Raw genomic sequence first — 22,576 nt, 5'->3', positions numbered from 1 at the left:
CTGAGCACCGCCTTTGGCCGGTTGGTCACAGGGCTTGGCCAGCTGCCAGACTATGTGGTCAAACTTCCAGAAGGCTGCCAACTCTACATCTTGCACAGTCTTCAGTATGTGCAGCACAGGGTTGGCCTTCAGGCCCCGGGACAACAACCCCTGGGGCAAAACATATATATTATGGGGAAGGCATGCGGCCCCTTCCCTGAGCCTCAATAGTCCCTGGGGACCACATCCCCAGCACCAAATACAATAACCCAAGCCTTCTTGGGCCCTGGGGACCCCATTCCCCAGGGCCAACTCTAAGGAGAGAGGATGCATGCAGCGTTCCTCAACCAAGCCTTATGAGGCCCTGGGGACCCCATCCTCTGGGACCAAATGTAATAAAAAAGGGGAGGAGGCCGCGTGGCCCCCCGAGTATATTAGGCCCTATAGATCTCATCCCCAAGGGTCAAACTCCCCAACAAAGGGAGAGGGTCATGTGGCCCCTTCACCGAGCCTCATTAGGACCTAGTGACCCCATCTCCTAGGGTCGTATGTATATTAATATGGGCACCCTCTCCATACCTCAGTAGCCCCTGGGGACCCCCTTCCCCACAAGGCTGTATTTTTAAAGGGGCGGAATGCTGTGTGCCCCCCCCCCACCTCCCCAAGCCTATTTTGGCCCAGGGATCTCAATCCCCTGGGGCCTGCCATTCTTTTAGGTGGGCGTCCCAGTGCCCTTCCACGGCACCCACCATGCACACGTTAGGGGCTGCTGGGAGGAGCCAATGGGCCCCCATGGCCCCAGCCAGCTCCCCGCATGCTGCGGGAGTCAGTATTGCTCCCACCCACAGGGAGCAGTTATTTCTGCTTCTACCTCTGGGTGGGAGCAAAATCTAGTTCTGTTTCCCCGCCTGCATCAGTGCGGGCAGGGAAACAGAATACAAGTCTGCTACCAGCCGACTGGAGCATTTTCAAATCGCTGGGTTTGCTCCTGTTTGACGGGAGATTTAGAATTGCTCCCGCAAGACGGGAGAAAACAAATCTTTCCCAACCCTCGCTGGTGTGGGCAGGCAAACCACTGTGTCCCAGGATGGGCCCCCAGACACAGCAAGTGAGCTGACTTTGGGGGATGGGATCCCCAGGATCATTAAAGGCTCAGGGAGGGGGGCAGTGCAGTCTCTTCCCTTTACTAAATTATTTAGGCCCCGGAGATGGAGTCCCCTGGGGCCGAATACAGCTTGGGATGGGGTCCACATACCCCTGCCTGAAAAAACTGAATTAGGCCCCAGGTGATGGAGTTCCCGGAGACGAAAATGATTGGTGGACCGTGCGTCCCTCTTCCCACCTTTTATTTTTTTGCTGTGACAATTTTGTCCCAGGGGAGGGTCCTTTCGGTCCCGCCACATGGTCTAGGAAGGCACGGTACCCCTACCCTGCCCCCTTACATTATTATTTAACCTTAATTTCTCAAGAACTACCAATCTGATTTGCACCAAATCACAAAAAGCACAATCTGTGGACCAAGATCTAGTTATTTGGCAAATTTGGTGTAATTGCGTTAAGCAGTTTTTGCGGTAGAGTTTCTTAAAGACGTCTATGAAAAACGTATTCGGATTTTGCACTTTGGGACACCCCTCAGTCCCACTTGACGGAGCAACCTGAAACTTTTCATGTACAAACTAGGCGGAAAAAAACATTATTTTTTTTTAAGTTATGGGAGAATCGTCAAAGGGTACCAAAGTTATTAGCCACACAATAAAAGCTGATTTGACTATACCTACCGAGTTACAGCCACCTCTGAGTCATAAATACAGTAGCAATCATGTGGACCATCTACTGCAGGTCCCCAATGGACCCATGCCCCCACCAAATCTACAACCTGGAAACATCACCAATAAGCACCACCATGACCCACATCATCAACGCTTCCATCATGTCCACAACTTTCCCGGATGGATGGAAACTTGCAGAAATGAACGCCCTCCTCAAGAAGCCCACAGTCGACCCCAATCAACTGAGTAACTTACAGCCCACCTCCCTGCTTCCCTATGCAGTCTACATGACTGAAAAGGTCATCAACAAGCAACTCACAGCCCCCCTCGAACTTCACCATCTTCTAGACAACATTATATCAGGAATTAGAAAGAACCACAGCACCAAAACAGCTATCATTGAGAACAGTGATGACATTCAAATGAACCTGGACTGAGGAGAAACAGGGGCCTTGTAATACGCGGCGCTGGATGTGCTTCTTACTTCCAACATGGCCGCCGCTGTTGATTGAAGTAGTACAACCAACACCGCACCGGTCGTGCAGGATCAATCATCAGCAACCGTGGTTGATACAAAAAAAGGCCTAGCCATTTCCTCCGTCATCGTTGGACAAAGGAAGGAGAAGGCAACTGAGGAGGAAGATGTTTCCAAGGCAGCTGAGGAAAACACTCATCTGAAGCAGGTCGAGGGACGCAGCGTCGGAGAGGACCGGGAGACACAGAAAGGGGAACCTGATGACGCAGTCAAGGAAGAAGGAAGAGGCCGCCCGAGGGGCACCACTTATGGTTTCAGCAAGCCCAGAGTGACCCCCAAAGCCATAACCCAGTAGGGCCGTAGCCCCAGGCATATCAAACTACCATGTGTGGGTGTTCGGCGGAGGAGGTGGGGATGGGTTACAGGGGCACAAGAGGAGCATGAGGTAAGATCACTAGTCACAGGGAGAGAAAGCACTAACCAAACCTCGCCTTCTCTGCGAGCACCCAGTGAAGGGAACAAACACTAAAGCACCTCTAACCAACCTGACAAAAGAATCTGGACTGAGCCTTTGTTGTGTAGTTTTTTTTAAAGATCTACGAAAAAATGTCCTGACGGCTTTCAAGAAGTCAGAGCATCCACAACCAATTTTTTGGGGGGGGGAGAAAAAACTCGAGGAAACACAAGGAAGAGAGGAAAAGAAGAAATACCTGTTCTGTGCTGTGTGTGTCGTGGGTCTTATATGCAATTCCAATAATTGTTAATAAAGTCTGTTCTCAAGTAAGGCAGTGTTGGTGTTTATCCCTATTATCAGTGGGCTAAAAGACCACAGGCCTTAATCCTTCTCGAACTCTCTGCAACCTTCAACACTGTCCCCCATAACACAATCATCAGAAGACTCCATTAGATTTACATACCAGGATCTGATCTAAAATGGATCTTTTCCTTCCTCACGGGAAGAATCCAAAGGGTCAGGCTGCCTCCCTTCACATCAGAGACCAAGAAATTGATATGTGGAGTCCCACAGATATCTTCCCTCAATACCACCCTTTTCAACATATACATGACACCATTCGCCAAAATCGTCCGATCACAAGACATCACCGGCATCTCCTACACCAATGGCACCCAACTCATCCTCTCCCTGGCGGACAAAACAACTACAGCCAGTACCATCTTCGCCAACAGCATGACCATGGTAGCACACTGCCTGAAGCTCAACTCCGACAAGACAGAAGTACTGGTCTTCAGGGGGTCCACCTGGGGACCTTCGCAGCTAAGACCAACCCCCATACCCATATACCACACAAAAAATCTGGGGATCATCCTAAATGACAAGCTCAGTATGATGACTCAAGTCAACAGAGTGTGTATATCCTGCTTCCACATCCTATGCATGCTGTGAAAAATCTTCAAATAATTGCCTCAGAACACCAGACGGACCGTCACACAAGCTCTCATCACCAGCAGGCTAGATCACGGCAACACTCTTGCAAGACTCATGCTAGACCTCCCATGCCACACTGACATCACACCGCACCTCACGAACTTCCTTGGCTCCACATTCCCAAGCGCAGCCAATTCAACCTTCTCATGCACACATACAAAGCCCTGCCCCAAAACAGGACTGTAATGCCTGAACAGCCATATACACTTTTTGCAATCCACCAGACACCTATGCGCTGCCTCACTCTTTTACACATAATCCCTGCATCCACAAAAGCGAAATTGGAGGCCGATCATTCTCCTATATCACACCCAAGACATGGAGTGACCTCCCTCAACACAGAGGTGTGGTGCAGCGGCCAGGGTGTCTGACTCCGGAACACTGGGGCTCACAGTTCCATCCTCGGCATCGGCGGCGGGTTAGCCCAGCACCTTGTGACTCTGGGCAATAGCTCGCTTAATCTTCCCGACGGCCCCCCATCACCGGGACACCTCGTCTGAGGTATCTGCGTGCCTTACAGATGCTGGAAATTATTTCTTTATTTATTTTATTAGAGCCTCCTCTTCACTTCTTCAGTTCTGCAAGAGACTAAAGAACTGGCTCTGTGTATAAAAGCCTTAGGGACAACAAGCCTGCACACCTGCCTAAGCACCAGGACACCCTCTTGTTTGATTATTGCACTATACAAATCAATATAACATAACATATACATATATATAATATAAATCAATATAACATAACATATACATATATATAATGTATACAATTTTGAAAAGTGCTCCAGGATTCCAGCACATCGGAGGGACAACTCAGAGCTTATGACTATTGATGAGGATCCTCTGGAATAGGACCACATTTACCACATTATACTTTGTCAATGTGAACATTATATGGGGTGTCGATATCTATAAAACAGTCCTACTGACTTTGTCAGGGTGTCACTACATTAATTAAATGAACCAAAGCATGTTTCAATATGACACTATACATTAAATAAATCGAAACAGTACAATCACATATAAGCATTTGTTAAACATTCATCATTCAATATTTAGGTTGTTAAAAAAACATTTGAACTCAAAACAACATGTGTTTGAGGCTTTCTACAGACTCTACATGCCACAAAATACAACCAGAGGACCCACCCTCATGAATCCCCATATTCCAGAGCCCAAGAGAAAAAGCTCCGGCTCTAGGAGTGCTTAAACCATTATAAACCTCTCCTGGGGTCAATCTTATACAGCCACAGGAGACTTAAAGTAGGCTATTTTGTAATACATTCTTTGGCCTTTTGTGCTCATTGCAGCCCCCCCAAAAAACTTTACAACTCGTTGGTGTTACCCCTGCTCAGTCTGGGGGCCAACACAAGTAACAAAACATATGCAAATAAGGCTTAGCAGGGCATTATGGGGCACATTAGGCCCGTTTTCCTGAATACCCAATAAGTGCCTTTTCTCCAACCACACAGCAGGAAAGGCGGCTTTACGCCACAAGTATTTGTTTTGGGTTCTTTTTGTAAGTGGTGCCCTGGTCCCACCCAGGGCATCTCATGCCTTTTTGTACTTTTAGCAGCAGCATGAGGAGCCCACTGCTAGCTGTGCGAGCGGCTCTCTCCCTGATTAACAATGTCCGATAACGGCACAGGACAGCCAAGCTCATTCTCCTGTCCACATCCATGCAGGCAGGTTGCTGCAGTGTTGGGCCTTCCCACGCCGTTTTCATTCAAGGGCTCAAAGAGAAGGGAGACGGCACAAGTAGGCATAGTTTCACTCACTGCCTCCTCTGGTCCCATGGGTTGGGCTCCCCAGGACCTTAATACCACGTGCCAGCCCTTGTTATGTTTCATATAGGTACCCTAATATAGGCCCAGGAAACATCATACCCCTTCACCTACATTACCTCCCCTACACTACACTGTAACAAGCCTTTTAGGATTGAACCTTTACCTAGTTCTAGTCCTGGGTGCAGAAGGAGGGTTTTTCCTAAACAATAGAGTCCTAGAACTCCATCAATAGACTCACACAGTATGAATGAATATTCACAAGGGTTCTTAGAAACCAGGCTGGGGCTATACCACCTTCCTCCCCCTATCTACATACACGGTTCATCGCATACATCATCCTCATACCCTACAATGGCTAATACAAGTAACAAGGGGCAAAGGATCCTTAGAAACTTCCTGTATATATATAGCACGACTTGCTAGTGTTAGTTAGAGGGAACCGAGACTTCCAGGCTGACACACTGACCAGAGACGCTGAGGCTCCTGCATGCAGATGCTCCAGCTGACAGCGGGCTGAACATCCCTCATGGGGTGTCCAACTCGAGCCCAAAAAGGGCATCTATATTCTCACACTTCAGGTAATGGGGTTCGACTAAATCCTAGAGGGATTATTGGCTTCACACCTACTCACATAGGTACATCTAGATAGGCATCGTAGGAGTATGCGCACTTTTATCATACATTTTATATTCATGTATATATTCATGCTTATTGCAAGATGGTAGAGCTGTACTATCCTTTTATATTCACTGTACTGCTAATCATATATCTCTGCTTCTGTCTAACGGTTGTTGCAGCTCGTATATTTTACCCGAGTATAACAACTGTTCAATAAACCCTTATTGAAACGCCCAGACTGTGTATCTCTGAGATAAACTAAATGAGCACGAGTGACTGAGAGAAAAGTACTACATTGTTTCCACGATCTTGAGGGATCAGGGTTGTCATGTTTCTAAAGTTGCCAGAAACTAATCTCTCCCGATAAGAGGAGACACTAGTGGCACTGTGAGCCAACTAAATGCAAATAGGCTAACATTTCTCTGTGGGGGTGTACAGAACCAGTCTGCCACCAATCCCACAGTTTATGTTATCCAAACGTGCAGGTCCTGCATGGGTACTATAGGAACAACACGACACCCTCTGCCTGGGGGTGGTGAGAGGGCTCGGGGAGGGAGGCCCCATACACACCCACTCTCCCAGAGATCCACTGAGCCCTGCACCCAGGCCCACCCCAGGGGCTGATGAAATTATATAGCGGCGGAGCATCATGCCATCTGTTTTTGTGTTTCATTTCTGTAACAGGACAAACCTTTTAAGCGGCATAACTCTGGCCCTGTTGGTTTAATTTTCCTCATCTTAGGCTTGTTTTGCTGCCGATGGCCAGGCATGGCCACCAGGAGTAATTTCATCAGGCCTCATGGCCTCTAGAAGGGTGCATTGAGAGAGGAGCTGGATTTTCTGGCTCCCTGCGCAAGCCTTCTCCTCTTCCGGGCATTCTTCTTCTGGTTGATCTTGCGCAGTCCCTCCACCTCCTGGCATTTCGAGGGCACCTTGGGATGGGGTAAGTGCAGTCCAGGTTCTTTCCCCCAACGGGTACTCAGTGTGCATTAGGGGGCCAGCACTATACTCCCTGGACAGACCCATCCTAGACCTAGAGGCCAGCTATAGTCAAAGTCCTTAGTCCATCCTTGCAGGACATCAGGTGGCTTCTTCTTAAAGCTGAGCACCCTTTCTGCTTTCGTCACCTCTAGATTCTGGGTCTTCTCAACTACCTCTCCCTTGTGCAGGGGCTTTTAAGTGGGGTTGGCTAGTTTGAGGGGCCAGGCACCCGGCCACATCCTACGATGTCACATCATCCCTCATCCCCTGTCCCAACCCTCCTGCACAGCATTCTGGAACAATCCAAAATGGGGATTTCAAGTTTTCTCTGGAACGAGCTGCTACGAGGGCCTCAGCACCATTGGTAGCTGACACAGTTGGCTGATCGCTTCTCACCGTAACTTAAAAAAGAAAGCCTCTCCTGTGTAGGCTCGAGTAACCTGGGTTCCCTCCTTTGTTCCAATAGGACTGGGCTTTCCTAGCTCAGGTGTAGTGTGGCAAGATGAAGATTTCCTCTGCACCCCGTCCTTTCCCATTAACTGAGTCAATCGCTATTGATTGCTCTTTTTGCGTGGGAGGAGTTTGTTTAAACTTGGCCGAATAGTGGGGGACAATGTCCTGGAATCTGATTATGTGCTGAGCCGGAGAAATATGACAAATCTTGAAGTCTTGAAGGCTCACATTGTCATCACGATCATCGCCGCTGGTCTCAATATCAGGCCAAGAGGCCTCACTCTATACCAAATGAACTTTATAAAAGATTGCCATAATGGTGACAATGTAAGAATTGCCCTCAATGTTTTAGATAAAGTCAGTCATAAAATATTTAAACAGTCCTTGTCACGCTTGACTTGGAAAAGGTGTTTGACAGAGTGGACAGGAGATTACCTTGACAAAAAAGAAGGGGACAAAATGGGGACTTTTTTAAAGAGGTCCAGACTCCCTGCCCACCTGAGTCATGTCCTGCAATAAGAGATTGGAGCAGTTCCTCTATATTGGATGTAACCTACCAACTAATTAGTGGTGGTGAGGAGGGAGAAGGGTAGAGGAGGTAGAGGGATGGGGGATCCCGCTTGGGTGGAACTAGGGTCCTCACACACCCAGCAAGCTAGGTGTCATGCTTCATCATATGGACCTGCTCCTCGTTGAGCCGGCGCTGCAATGCTCAACGGGCACCCGCGAAGGGGCTCTTTGTCGGAGATCTTTTGTTCCTTAGCCGTATGATGAAGTGCGGGTATGTGGCCCTTGTGTGTGTAGATAAATGGGTGGTGCAGTGGGTGTGTTGTTTTATTAAAAAAGGTTGGATATTCCAAATAAATGCGTTTATTCTGGTTGGTAATCCACCTTAATGAAAATAATCTATAATAGAGTGGCAACAGCCCTAGGGAGGGGTATTTATTGAATCTTGTGCTCTACTCTATGGGTCGACATGTTTCTTGCCCTGTTGGTTAATAAGTACCGTGGCAATTCTTCAGGACCTATATATGTGCAATGTGTGAATGAAGGGTGGTGTTTGGTATCTACACTAAACGGTGCTTCTAAATAGTTGCTACCATTAATGGTTGACTACATATCCAAGCTTGTGTAGTCATGATTTGTAGGACCTCGCTTAATGGTGCGAGGTGCTTCAACATGGGCTGGCGATCCGCCTGGGCGCCTCGTTAGTAGGAGCCTTGTGTCTGTAGAGTCCGCGTTGGGAACCTACCCTCGCCGCCAGTCCCACAGCCGCTGGCAACAAACATGTCTTTGTTTGTTGGGTTTCAAAATTAATTAACATTCGTCTAAGGGATTAGAGTAGCAACCAATCAAGGGGCAAGAGAAAAAATCCAAAAAGCTGAGCTTCATTTAGATTCATGACAGAACAGAATATTTAGGTATTATCTTCCTCTTCCCCATAGCAAATAACCCACATTTTTGGTTATACAAAGACTTATGTAGATTGTGCAAGCTGAGGATTTCTTATGTAGGAATGATTAATTACATTAAAGTGAACTTGCTGTCTGGATGGTTGAACCCGGCTAGGACTTTTCCACTCATTTCCCGTAGATATATGGGAAGTTCATACTGAAAAGTATATTTTAGATTTATACTGAATAAGAAATCACCTTCATACAGCTAAATCTGTTTTACTAAAAACATCTCACTAAGGAGGGCTATTTGAAGGGCCACCCATCATTGCTTGTCATTGACGTTTCAGACCCAGGCTCTCTTTGAAGAACCAAGCTTTGTTCCTGACTAGTCGCCTAGTGGAGAAGCATGCAGAGATTCTGGCTGACTGTCCACTGGAGAAGTAAGTCAAGATTCTTACCAGCCACCTGATCGAGTGCTCTGCTGCAATGTGCCAGCAATTTATGTATGTTAATTCAACTGCCACAATGTTGAAGTCCTGAAAAAACTACAACCTGGAGGTACCTTGCTCGGGCATGTTGCAGGAGCACTAGCATCTGTTAAAGTATTCAAAATCAACCATTCTCCTCCTTGTTCCTCCTGGATCTGCTTCTCATTTGGTAGTAGGGTGAAGAATACCTTCTTGACAGGTGAATGAACTTCAAGTAGAAGGGCTCACTAGTGAGCTTAGGAAGAGCTGTGGCTTTTTAGCTCCCACAGCATTTGATCTCGCCATATAACAGAACTCCGAATGGCAGTGCACGACTCCCTCTTTATTTGTTTGCTTTCCCTCTATACAGGCCTCAGGAATGTCAGTAGCAACAGAAGCCAAGAGTCTTCATTATTCCTGTTTTTTCTTATTCCCAATTTGTACGTAGTCTAATAGTGTCTTATCTCTGGGTACGGGGGGAGATGTTGTACTAAGTTTACAATTAATTGTATTGTACAGTGCTGTTGGTTGTTTTTTCCCATTTTGCACAAAACTTCAGGCTACAACGCCTCTGTGGGAATGATTATTAAGGTCTTACAGGATACAGGTCTTACCAATACTCTCATATTTTCTTTAGAGAGTGCTCTTTTCATTCTGAAGGTAGGCAATATTCGTTTGCTAAAATATTCCTATTCTATTGCGTTACAAAATTGCACGGAAAACGGATCCCTGCTGTATATCCCTAAAAGACATTGATGAGCTGTATATTACATTTTCTAGGATCTAATCACTACATTTCCAATTCTTCTTCATTCCTGCTTCTGTAAATTCAGAAGGTGGAGGAGAGAAGGGCAGAGACAGTGCCACTATTCAAGTGATGGAGGACACCCTCCTCTTTATTGACAATGGTGACCCCAGTCTCCTGGACATCTTCGTGGCCTTTGACCTGGTCGAAAACCCCACCATGTGCAACACTCACCTAATTTATGGACTACGATGATTCACCTCAAAAAGCTCACCTCCTACCTTTCAAATTCAAGATTATTTAATTAAGACCTCAAATTATGAAAGTATCTCTGTGACATGCAGTATACCCAAAGGCTCCATTGTTTCACATATTCTAATCCACCTCTAAATTTGAAACCTCTTAGTGTTCCTAGCTGGTGAGAACATCAAGCTTCATGATAGTCTGTTCGGATAGTCATATTATGTGACTAAAGAAACCCCTGTCCACTGTTAAAGCATGGCTGAGGCTGACAAAACTAACCAAAGCTGAACTCTTTTAAAAGAGATTTTGCCCTGATCATCACCAAGAACAAAGAAACCAAAGTAGAAGAATGGCACACTAGAATGAACAGCAATGGCTTCAGCACCACACTCTGAACTCAGTAACAGCATCAAATCTCCTAGTATCCCTACTGGCTCCAATCTCTGCATCCACATCACAAAAGAGACGAACTGAGCCAGGCACCATGTTTTCACAGTCAAACCTTAACTCCCTGAGCACAAATGGCATTCACGTCCTGGTCCTAGCTCAGCTGCATTGAGGCAATGGCTAGGAATAACAGTCTCCACCTGCAAGCCCCAATCACCTTCAGAATCAGAATCAGCGGTGTCACATTCAAGTCTCTCTCGCCAAACTATCCACCCTACTTGGCTGACAAAATCAAGATCCCATGCAGCAGACACAATATACACTGTCTGTGGGCCTGAAACAAGACATTTCAGAAATGAAATAACCATAAGATAGGCTTTGTCTTCCTGTTCACGATTGATCTGAACTTCATACCTACACAGATTCAACAATCTTCATGTCTTCCACCATTTACGGAAGAAGGTGAAGACACTCCTCACCAATGAAAACATTGTCCTCTTGCAAATGACAAGATTCTGCTTCAACTGTAAGCCAGTCTCACTTACACTCTATTTAAACTGACCCTTTTTCTTTTCCTGCACAGCACTTTGTAGCTTTAAAGGTTGTTAGCACTTTAACTCTTTTCATTACTTCTCTTCAATAAGCATTACTGTTATCTACAGCTTCCAAGGGAAGCTTCTTTCATGAATGACTGGATGCAAAACCTGGTTATTCACTTCTACGATATAGCAACATTGGGGAAAAAATTATTTCTGAATTGAAATGTCATAAAGGAATCCAGGCTGTTTTAACAGGGCTCCCCACAGATCCTTTACAGTGCAGAACTGGCCCTCCTCTCTATTGGATAGAAATAGGAGAGCACAGCTTCAGGTGGCAGAAGACCAGGTATTTTCTTCATATTTGGAAGAAGAGATAATGTTTTACAAGGCTCATTCATTACTTCTCTGCCCCTGTGTAGATGCTGAAAGCAGCAGAGGATAATTTGGGGGGCATGTATAACGTCAATTTACAAATGGGTAAAAAGTAAATAACATGGATGTTTTTCACTTTGGATTCTGAGTAACATCGTAGAGAACGAAGGCTTTGCTATTGTTGTCTATTTGACGTTTCTCAGAACTCCTCTGTGCAAAACATCCCTGTCATTCCCCGTTACCCATCACGCCTATTCCCTCATCTACCTAAACAGCAAACTGGTAAAAGTAGGAAAATCCAGACCTCTGAGAAGTACCAACTCACTTCTTCTCATCCCTCCGAAACTGAAAAGGAAAACGACCCAGTGCCGATCCTTCTCTGGTAACATACCCAGGATGTGGAACGCACTGCCTATTGACCTCAGATGCAACCCCTCCTTCTCTTGCTTCAAAAAGGACCTGAAACTCCTTCTCCTCAACCAATACTTTACCGACCAGGTCAACCAACCTAGGCATCAATAACCTAGTGGAATCCCCTCTCACTTTGACCTTCATGGATGGTGGTTATCTGACTGTTTCAACCACCTGTGTTTTTCTCCCCTTCACTGTATACATAAGTATTATGTCTTTGCTTATATCTTAATGCATCCTCATGTCCTGCTATGTAATGCAATTTGTTCCTTTGTGTATGTAAAGTGCTCTGATACCCATGGGTCTAGCTAGCGCTATATAAAACTTTATAAATAAATACATCTACAATTCTATACGTGATGTTTGAAGCCCCAGCTTATGAATTCAGTGCAAAAGCACTCCCCACTTGTCATTTCTGCAGCTCCCGTTCTAGGTGTCATAACAGGCATTGCTATTCTATGGGCAATATAGTACATAGGTTTCCCTTCTTTTTTTTGTCAAATCTGTTTTTATTAGTATTTTAGAGTTACACTTTACATTACAAGCATCACTTATAAAAGCTCTGTGGCAGAGGCACGACATTCATAAATGCATTAGCACATTCTCATATTATGTTACAAGTATTCAAGCTTTGTAATGAATAAGACATGAGATGCTCGCCCAGAGTTGTCGGAACTGTAGTAAGCCTGCCCTGATGCAGACTCCAGGACTATCTATGAGAACCGGTGTGCTGACCTCTCAATGGTCCGAGTAGTTCAGGGCTGACCCTCCATCTTGAGCTTGCAAACAGATGGTGTATATATGAAACAAAGAACATTAACTGCGGCAGCAAAAAACCCCTCGCGTATACTCCAACTCTCATTCTGTTCCCCCCTTTCTCCTACCCAGCCCCGACCCTCCGCCCCCTCCTCACCGGCACATGCGCCCCTCATCTATGGCTGCACTGGCGTGATTGTCTTTGTGTTCTATTGGATCAAGAGTTAAACATATCAGACTATCCCGGCAGGAGAACGGCCTGTGGTATGCACCCACCCTAATTTGTGCTTCCCATTCCCTCCGCACCACCCGTGCCTCCCTCCCAGTCCGTCTGCTGTAGTGCATGAAGCATTTGATCCCAGCGTTCCGCTTTGGGTTCCTTCCGGAGCCCCATTGTTTCCTCCCTGCGTATGGCGGTCCACTCTGCCCTGGCCCACGCCTAGAATGAGGAAGTCCATGCCCGTGCACATGGCGGGTCATGCACCTTCCACCTACTTGTGAGGAGGCGCTTTGCCACCACTAGCCCCAGGTCCAGCAAACGGGATGTCACCTTATCTTTGGGGGGTCTCCTGAAGTGGTGTAGGATGTACTCGGGCCAGTCAAAGGGTATGGTTCGGTCTGTGCAACTCCTCAGCAGCTCACTAATTGTTTGCCAGTAAGTGCCTAGCCCAGGACAGCTCCACAACATGTGTAGGAATCCCACCCCTAGCTCATTACACCTGGGGCAGAGCGCATCGTCACAGCAGAAGTATTTGGTAATCAACTCGGGTGTGAGGTAGGCCCTATGGACAATAAAAAGCTGAATCTGGTAAAATCGCATGTTTCTGGGGATGCGTACCGCACTATTAAAGACCTTTTCCCACTCTTTGTCTGTTAGTGGTCGCCTCAGGTCTAGCTCCCATTTGTCTCTAAGGGGATCCAAACTAATTGCCATGTGTTCCTGTAATGATGCCCCAAACCAGCAGACCAAGTGTCTGCCCTTCCCCGTGACGTAGAGATACTGCATGGTTAAATGCTGCCCAGGCTCCGTGACTACGAGTCCCCTTCTGGCAGTCAGCTTTGCTATTAGTGAGCGGTGCATTAAGAACCCCCCGGGGGGTAGCCCCTCCTCTGTTATCAGCGTCTCGTATGCCGTGAGCTCCCCATCCCTATATAGATCACCGAGTGTATGAATGTCAGCCTCCCGCCACTCCAAGAGCATGGAGGATGTGAGCACCCCTTCACCACTAGGTGAGCCCTCCAATGGTATAGCAGGCGCATAAGGAACCGTGCTGCAGGTAAGGTATAAGGCTCTCCGGTAGCACCTGTCTGCACTGCCAGGAGGAGCAGGGTTGGGCGCTCGGTCGCTGCTATGGGGTGGAAAAGTTTAGTTATACGTTCTAGGGAATATGGCGGCATTATCGTGGCTGTATCATCTCTACCTCTATCCGCCAACCAGCGAGCAACCCATTGTGGATGCGCGGCTAGGTAGTAGTGTTCAAAGCAAGGAGCAGCCAGGCCTCCCCGATCTGTTGTCAGGAATAGCTTTGCCAGCGCCAGCCTATGCCTAGAGGTGCCCCAGATAAAGTCCCGCAGTATCTCATTGAGCATAGTAAAGAAGGAAGCCGGGATAAATAGCGGTAAGGTGACACAGTAGTACAGGAGGCGGGGAAGCATGACCCATTTTAACAAGTGCCACCCTGCCCGTAGTCGTCAGCGGGAGCGTGTTCCAGAAGCGTATCTGAAACCTGAGCGCTGTAACCGCCCTCCCAAGATTCCCATCGAACACGCCAGATGGGCAATGATATATCTGTATCCCCAGATACCTCAAGGTGTCTTCTGTCCATTGGACTTGTGTGCCCCCGAGGTGGTATCCCGGGTTTCCGGTCCCTTCACTGGAAGTATAAAGGTAAGATTTACCCGCATTCACTCGGAGCCCCGAGATGTCAGCAAATGTGTGTAGCAGCTGAGCCAGCTGCTCTGGTATGCGTCCCACATCCCTCACAAACACCAGCAGGTCGTCAGCATAGAGCGATGCCTAATGGACTGCGTCCCCCATCAGGATACCATCACCAAGAGTCTTTCGTATAGCTACGGCCAGGGGCTCGATTGCTAGCGTGAACAGTAGTGGGGACAGGGGGCACCCCTGCTGGGTGCTTAGTCCCACAGCCACTGCCTCTGAAATGTAAGGGCCCAATCGCACTCGGACTACGGGGTTCTTGTATATTAAGTCAACTATATGGAGGAATCCCATGTCCAACCCGTAGCGCAGCAACACCGCTGATAGGTAGCCCCATTCTAGGCAGTCAAACGCCTTCTCCAGATCTAGTATTAGGCACCCTGCCCTAGGCCACTCCCGCGTGGCCTCAGCTGACACCCTGAAGTATCTCCTGAGGTTCAATGACGTAGATCTCGCTGGGACAAACCCGTTCTGGTCAGTGTGTATTAAGTGGGGACCACCGGCGCCAGCCGTTCTGCTAGCACCTTAGCAAAGACCTTATAGTCCACGTTGAGCATCGCCAGAGGTCTATAGGAGCCCAGGGCCGTGGGCCGTGGGGTCTCTGTCCGGTTTAGGCAGGGAAATTAGGAACGCCTCCAGTATAGAGGGGGGCAGTGATCCTTCCTCCACCGCGGTAGTGTATAACTTGAGGAGTGATGGTGTCAGGGTTTCCCGATATGCTTTATAGTATTCGGCGGGCAGGCCGTCTGGCCCCAGGGTCTTCCCGGATGCCATGGACTGGATTGCCTCCCTGACTTCCTCCAGTGAGAGGGGCGCATTGAGTGTCTCCTTCTGCTCCTCGGAGGCCGTGGGCAGTTGACCAGAGTCCAAGAACCCCTCCAAGATGTGCCTGGGGCCAACGCCCTGGGCTCTATACAGCTGCGCATAGTGATCTGTCAGGGCACGGTGGATTTCACGCTGCGTATACACCATCCCTCCCCCTGCTGTGTGGAGAGCCCCCATTGGGGCACCGCGCCCCTCCTGCTTTATCAACGCCAGCAGTCTGCCTACTCTGTCTGCCCTGGCATGAGTTCTGGCCGTATGTGCTGCATAGTTGTGGCACCTCAACCTCTCCAAAAGCTCCGCGTGCCGAGTGCGAAGTCTGCGTGAGTGACCGCCCCCTCCTTCCCCTTCCCGCTCATATTGTAGGAGCTCAGCCTCCATGCGCGCCAGGGAGGCGGAGAGCATTCTGCGTATGTTCCATGTGGCCCCCATACAGTGCCCCCGGACGGCCACTTTGTGTGCATCCAATTCTACCATGGCATTACTCGCTGTCTTTTCATTGACATCAAAATACGCGAGGATGGCCATGCTCAGAGATGAGCGAAACTCTGAATCTTCCAGCGCAGTAGGCTGTAGCCTCCATGTAGGGATAGGCGGGAGGTCCGCTTCCAAACTGATCTGAAACTACAGGGGGTTATGATCGGGATGTGTTCTCCCCAAGTACTCCGATTGTGCAATAAGTGGGAGCAGGGACTGGGAACCCACTATCCTATCCAACCGGACATGCAAGTCATGGACTGCTGAATAGTAAGAATAAATTCTGTCTACTGGATGCTGTGCGCGCCACAGGTCCTGTATCGCCCATTGTGAAAGCCAGTTCCAGAACGCCTGCGCATTGGACGCTACTGCTGCGGCTCGGAGGGGGGCGGGGGCCTGTCCAGATGTACATCTAGCACCATGTTGAAATCCCCACCAAGCAGCCAAGGGAGCCCAACATAAGGGTGAAGGACCTGGGTCAGCTGCGCTAGGAAGGATGGCTGGTCTACGTTCGGGGCATATAGTGATCCGAATAGTACCTCCTGACCATTCAGCTTCCCCCGCACTAGGGAATATCTGCCTTCTCGGTCCACCTTTGTTTCCTCAAATATAAAGGGAATGCCCGCCCTTACCCATATCAGGGTTCCGAGCGCATGTGCCGAGAAGACCGCACCATGGATTTGCCCCCTCCAACGCCTGCGGAGTTTGTCAAATTCTGTCTGGGTCAAGTGGGTCTCCTGCAGAAGGGCAATCCCTACCGCATGCCGTTGCAGGTAGGAAAAGACAGAGTAGCGTTTCAACAGTGTGTGCATACCACGTATGTTCCAAGTCACGATGTTAGTGTGCGTCATGTGTCTGGGTAGGTCATCTGGGCGCTGGAGTCACTATCCAAGGGGAGCATATCAGTGTGCTCAACTTAAACATAACAACAACCGCAAATAATGCAACTAGTGGGGCGAATCCCCGAAACGGCATTCGCCCAAACCTCGAGTTAAACCACCTATGGTGAAGAGCTAGTCCAGTGTAGTAGCTAGTGGGGTGTGTGTAATGTCAGTAACTAGTCTGCGCTACGCCCCTGTCTCAAGCTTCCCATGCTCGCAAGAGGTGTGCAGTGAGCCATAGGCTGGTCAATCTTGCAGGTTCGATGTGGACCACAACAGTAGGAGCCTGTGAATGTAATATCTGCGCAGTGCATCCCACCCTCTGACTAGCAAGGCATCTCTCGGACATTCACATGCATTACATTGAGTGACAGAAGCGCTTCTAGCGTATAGCACAGTTCAGCAGCATGTGCGCGGACATACTAAAGAGATACAGTGTCCAGCGCACACATGCGTGTAGACCATGGAGGGGTACAGCATAGCACCGCTCGATCATATGATCTGGTCAGCCATCTGAGGCGTCACTACTGGCATGTTCAAGTCTTCGGAGAACACGGTGGATGGGGATGACGAACCACTGGTTCCCGGGTCACTGAATGCGTGGGTCTCCACGCGGCTATTGTTGTTCTCTGTCCCAAGGGTCGCCACCGCCTCAAGAGCTTCCTGTCATTCCAATCTTATCTTCTCTGGACTGGGCGCAACTGGGCCCGGCCCCATGTCTCGGCGAGCCCCCCGCCGTCTGCGCCGCCTAGATCTCTTCTCCTACCAGCCACTGTCCTCCGGGCCTGGGGGTCTTGTTCCTTTCCACTGCCCCGTCTCCTCCAGCCAGTCCCAAACGTCCGATGGGGCATCAAAGAAGAGGGTACCCTCCTTTGAGACCACTCTGAGGCGAGACGGGAATAACAGGGAGTAAGCCAACTCCAGCTCCCGCAGTTGACGCTTCACTGCCATGTAAGTGCTCCTCCGTCTCTGAACCGCTGCTGTATAGTCCGGGAAGAACATCACCTGACCATTTCCCACAGTGAGGTCGCCCAGTTTCCTGGTTTCGCGGAGTACCATGTCCCGGTCCCGATAATTAAGGAGTTTGAAGAGGAACGGACGAGGTCGAGCTCCCGGTTTGGGCTTCTGCGCTGGCACTCTGTGCGCCCTCTCCACCACAAACTGCGGTGATAGCACCCCTGGGGCAGAAGATCACGCAGCCTTTTCTCAACATACTGCTCCGGGTTTTTGCCCTCCTCACCCTCCGGAAGGCCTACCATGCGGACATTGTAGCGCTGAGAGCGCCCTTCCGTGTCCTCTATGCGGTCTTCGAGCACGTGGACTCAGTCGATCATATTTTGGAGCGCTATAGTGTGCTTTTGCACCACAGGTTGAATATCTTGAAGTGTCTGGCTTTGCAAGGCAACCGACTCCGCTAGCGTACGATGATCGGCATGGAGAAGGGTGAAATCCGACGTGACTTTGTCGATCTGTGTCTCTAGTGACTCCTTTGTTTGCTCCAGGGTGGTGCCGATCCGCTCCACCGCTGCTAGCACAGTGTCCATTTTTGCCGCGAGGGCCGCCGCTTGGGGCTACATGCTTCCACTCTGGTGCGCCAGTGAAGGGCCAATACTGTCCCCCCTCGGCTGTCCATTTTGCGATTTGTCTCTAAGCCGGCCTGTCCCTAGTTGTTGCGCCGTTGGCATCCGCAGTCGTTCGTTCGGACGAGCGCACTCAACTACAGGCCACCTGAACCTAGGCCCCTTCCTGCTGTCAGAAGAGAAATCTGCCGTGTCAGTCCTGCGGCAGTGCGGTCAACAAAAAGGGGGGGACCCCTCCCTGGGGAGGTCACCGTCTTTATCAGGGGGTCCTGTCGCGCCATATTAGCTACCGACCCTGGGGGTAGTTTAGTTTGCAGAGCGCCTTCCCCTTGCAGCACAGGGGTATGCCTCTGCCGTCTTTACCAGGCACTACCCCGCTGCTCTCACCTCTCCGTCAAACGCCGCTCGGCCCCACCTGGCGCCCTCGGCCGGCAAGCGCTTTGAATCCGCGGGAGGGTGGGCACAGCACACCCAGGACACCTCTGGCCGCCCAGGGCTTCCTCTATACGCGATGCAGCTCTCATGCTAGGGGCTCGTCACTCCAGCTGCAGTCCTGCCCAAAATAGCGCTGCCCCCAAAATGGCGCCCAAGTCTCAGTGTGGCAGGCCACAGTCACTCAGGCCTTGCCAGCAGGCTTTCCCCCGGCGTCTCTGGGCACTTCAGACACAACAAAGTCACGATTCCCCTGCACTAGTGGGCTGCACTTCGATAATCTCACCAGTCGCAGTGTGGCACCTCACTTACTTGCCAGCCGGAGGGGGGCCCACCACTTTCACCCTGTGGGAATGTCTGGCATAACCATCCCTGATCACCAGCCTGGCATCTCACCACGGTCTTCGCCGCACCGTCCACCAGCCTTGCCAGCCCTCACAGACTCCGGAGTGGCACCAACTTCGGGGGATCACCCCCTCACACAGTCACTCCGGGCCACGTCTCCACACCAAGCCGGTTCAGGGCCTGGACCCGGGCCCTCCTTGGGCTTGCTGGCGCTGAGGCCCCAGACCGCGGGATTAGCAGCTACCTCCTGGGCCCTCAGGCTCACTTCCTCGACCCATACCTCTCGCTGCACCAGGTCCCAACACCTCACCAGCAGGCAGGCGACAGCCGGCTCCCTGAGTTGCGGATGGCTGCCTCTATCCTCAGCGCCTCGGGGCCTTCACGTGCCGTCCTTCCGCCCCGGGCCTCGCTCCTTACCATGGAGTGCAGATGCTGCAGCAGGTAGGGTGGGCCCACGATTCTTAGCAGGCCTTGGTGCTCGGGTGACACAGGGCCCAGTCCTCGGCGTCCCCGCCGTGGATCTTGAGGGCAGCCGGTTTTTCCCACAAGTACCAGGAGCACTTTCCCTGCTCAGGCCCCGCTGCGCCGCATGCAGTCGTTCCGCCGCTCGCTGGTTCCTGGACCCCACAGCAGCGTCCACGGCAGTCTGCACAGGCCGCAGGTCAGGGCCTCTCCACTGACGTCTCGCTGCCTTCGCGTGCCCGCCTCCAACTCCAGGCCGCGCTCCTCCTCACAGCACCCGATAGCGGCCATGGGTAGCTGGGGACAGCGGGGTCTGGCAATCCCCCGAGACACACCGCCCGGTCAGCCTCACTTGGACACCCTGCACCATCGGGACAGCACTGGGGTAGTTCTCAGCGTCCTTGGCCGTGTCTCAGCGTCACCATAGGCCCCGCCGGCAGCCGTTAGGTTCCGGAGCACTTTTCGCGCCTTCGCCTCTGGAGCCGCTCTGCTTCAGCCGGTCCTCAGTTTTCTCTCTTGCGCCTTCCGATCAGGTACTACCGGGCCCCACAGGCTCCCCGCTGCGTCCTCTCACCATTCCCGCTCGGTACAATCACGGGAGACACCTCAAGAGGATAAACTGCAGAAGAATTAGGGGTCGTATGTCGGAGCGCTAGCAGTTCGCATCCGCCATGTTGGCTGGCTGGCTACGCCCCCTCGTACATAGGCTTTCCTTCTCTGCGAAATCTCACTTTGCTGAAATATGCAACCCAATATTTCCATTCAACTTGGCATTTGCTCCTATCTATGTCTTTATTTTCTTGGACAACCAGACCTCTCTGCCCTGCTAGTCCAATTTGAATATTGGGGGTGTCTTGGTCCAATTAATTATGAGAAATACATTTGTTACAATGAAGGTTTCTGCTGTAATTTTAAAGGACAGATTAAAGATTAACGTAAATAATTAGTTTTCTGAACATTTTACCTGAATGATTACCTAATCTAAATATTCATTAAAAAAAGATAATCAGACGCATTTATACAATAGGCCTCCTGACAATACATACGCCTCCAAGGGTGCTACATCCCAATGCAAAAAATCGAATCCATTCCACTTCCATGCCAAAGTTATCCAGAGCTAGAATACTTCTTAGCTGCTCTATGGGTAAGCCCAAGTCTTTCCATTTCTGTTCCAGCTCATTCAGGTGCACAAACTGATAGGAAGAGAGCTAAAAAAAAAGAGAAAAGCATTGTAAAATATGGATTTGTTTCCACCTTCAAAAAACAAATCAGCAATTATGCAAAATTATGAAACCGTACATTTTGCAATAGTAGGTTTTAACAAGTTATCTAATTGTTTAGTGATTTAAAATAGAAAAAGTTTGAGACATGACACCAAGAAATGTTGGAACACAGTGGTTGATTTCTGTGTGTGTTTCATGGACTTTGCTATGGCTACAACCAGTGTCAACTCCTTTGCACATAAATAACATGTTTTTAAAGTGGGGGCATGACTACAACGCCGAACGAAGATGCCACATCTGGCATGAGCTTCGGCCAGTGAAGGCATTGGCTGGCATTTATCCACAAGCCCCCGGGGTTCCGTGGTCCACAATTGTTTACACAACACCAGGCAGCGGTCAACAGCCAGTGGTAACCCCAGGAGAATGGATCTATCATGTAATAGGACTGGGCGAACCAGCACCCAATGAGAGTCTAAGATGGCGACTGCGGGCCTCCACCGAGTGGCCGCATTCTAACAACTTTGTGTGGAAGTGGGGACAATGAGCCTCGACCGCTGCGAACCACCCTGCCCCCCCGCCCCCCCCAGTATCACCGGAGCCTGGTGGTCACACAGGTAGGGAACAGCACACTGCGGACTCTCAGGGCCTGCTAGTGGTAACCTGCCCTACTCCTCCATGGGGCCAACGATGACAGACAGGAGAGAAGTCCTACGTTCCCCCTCCTTCCCTCAGGGCCGGACTGGCTGTAGGAGGCACTGGAAAATTCCCTGGTGGGCCCTTAGGGTGGGGGCCGGTTTTGGGCCGCTGGAAGGTAGTTTTTGTTACTGAAGGCCGGCAATACTTGCCCCCTGTAAAAAAATCGTCCGAAACCGGCCCTTGCAAACAGCTGGGCAGCAACCCCCGCAGGAGCCGGCCGAGCACTTTACCAGGGTCGTTTTCGGTTACCAGTCCGGCCCTGCCTTCCCCCATTGCACCTACCACCTGTGACCACATCTGAGGAGAGAGAGAACTGGCCCACTCCAGGGTCTGACTGCCAGACACAGAAAGAAACATGCACATGCCCCAGGCCAGCCAGGTAATGCCCATTTCTGGTGACAAAGAGGGGGGTGAAAAAGAGGGTACCAAAGCGCTCACTTGGGATTACCACCAAAGTATTATTGCACACACATGGATTAATTCTCACCCAACATTCATAAATAAGAACCCCTATTAGAGGTTCCTTGTAAAACAATATACATTCATCTGGCACAGGTAAAGACATATAACGATTATAGTAATGCAATCTTCAATCCTGGTTTCTTCAGTCTTGTTGTTTAACAAGTAGTTTCTTGTAACTCCGATGGCTCATCACATTAGCCTTCACTGAACCGTAGTCAACACGTATTTTGTTGCATTTACAACTTCACCAAGGCTCCTTATTTTATGTTTCCGAAATGTATTATTGTGAGAAGTTGGCCTGATGTATGATGTCTCCAATTCTGGGGGCACCTTATATCAGTCCAAACAATCCCTTATGGTGGTGGTTGTAAGTCAACCTTAAAGACAAGCTATCCTAGAGGTAGCATGGACTAAGCAGCCTAAAGGCTTAACTCA

At 49.7% G+C, this 22,576-nt stretch overlaps 1 protein-coding gene across 1 annotated transcript in view; it reads right to left on the bottom strand.

The window, feature by feature from the left end:
* Nucleotides 1–22,576, bottom strand: part of ROPN1L (rhophilin associated tail protein 1 like) — a 266,828-nt gene that overhangs the window by 102,597 nt on the left and 141,655 nt on the right. The window contains exon 3 of the mRNA XM_078685744.1: nt 20,807–20,968. Within this exon, the coding sequence (XP_078541870.1) occupies nt 20,807–20,968 (162 nt within the window). The remainder of the gene's footprint in view (nt 1–20,806; nt 20,969–22,576) is intronic.

Source organism: Lissotriton helveticus, chromosome 4_1, assembly GCF_964261635.1.
Source record: "Lissotriton helveticus chromosome 4_1, aLisHel1.1, whole genome shotgun sequence".
NCBI lineage: Eukaryota > Metazoa > Chordata > Amphibia > Caudata > Salamandridae > Lissotriton > Lissotriton helveticus.
The sequence above is the reverse complement of the archived record's forward strand: the minus strand, read 5'-3'. Positions and strand labels throughout refer to the sequence as shown.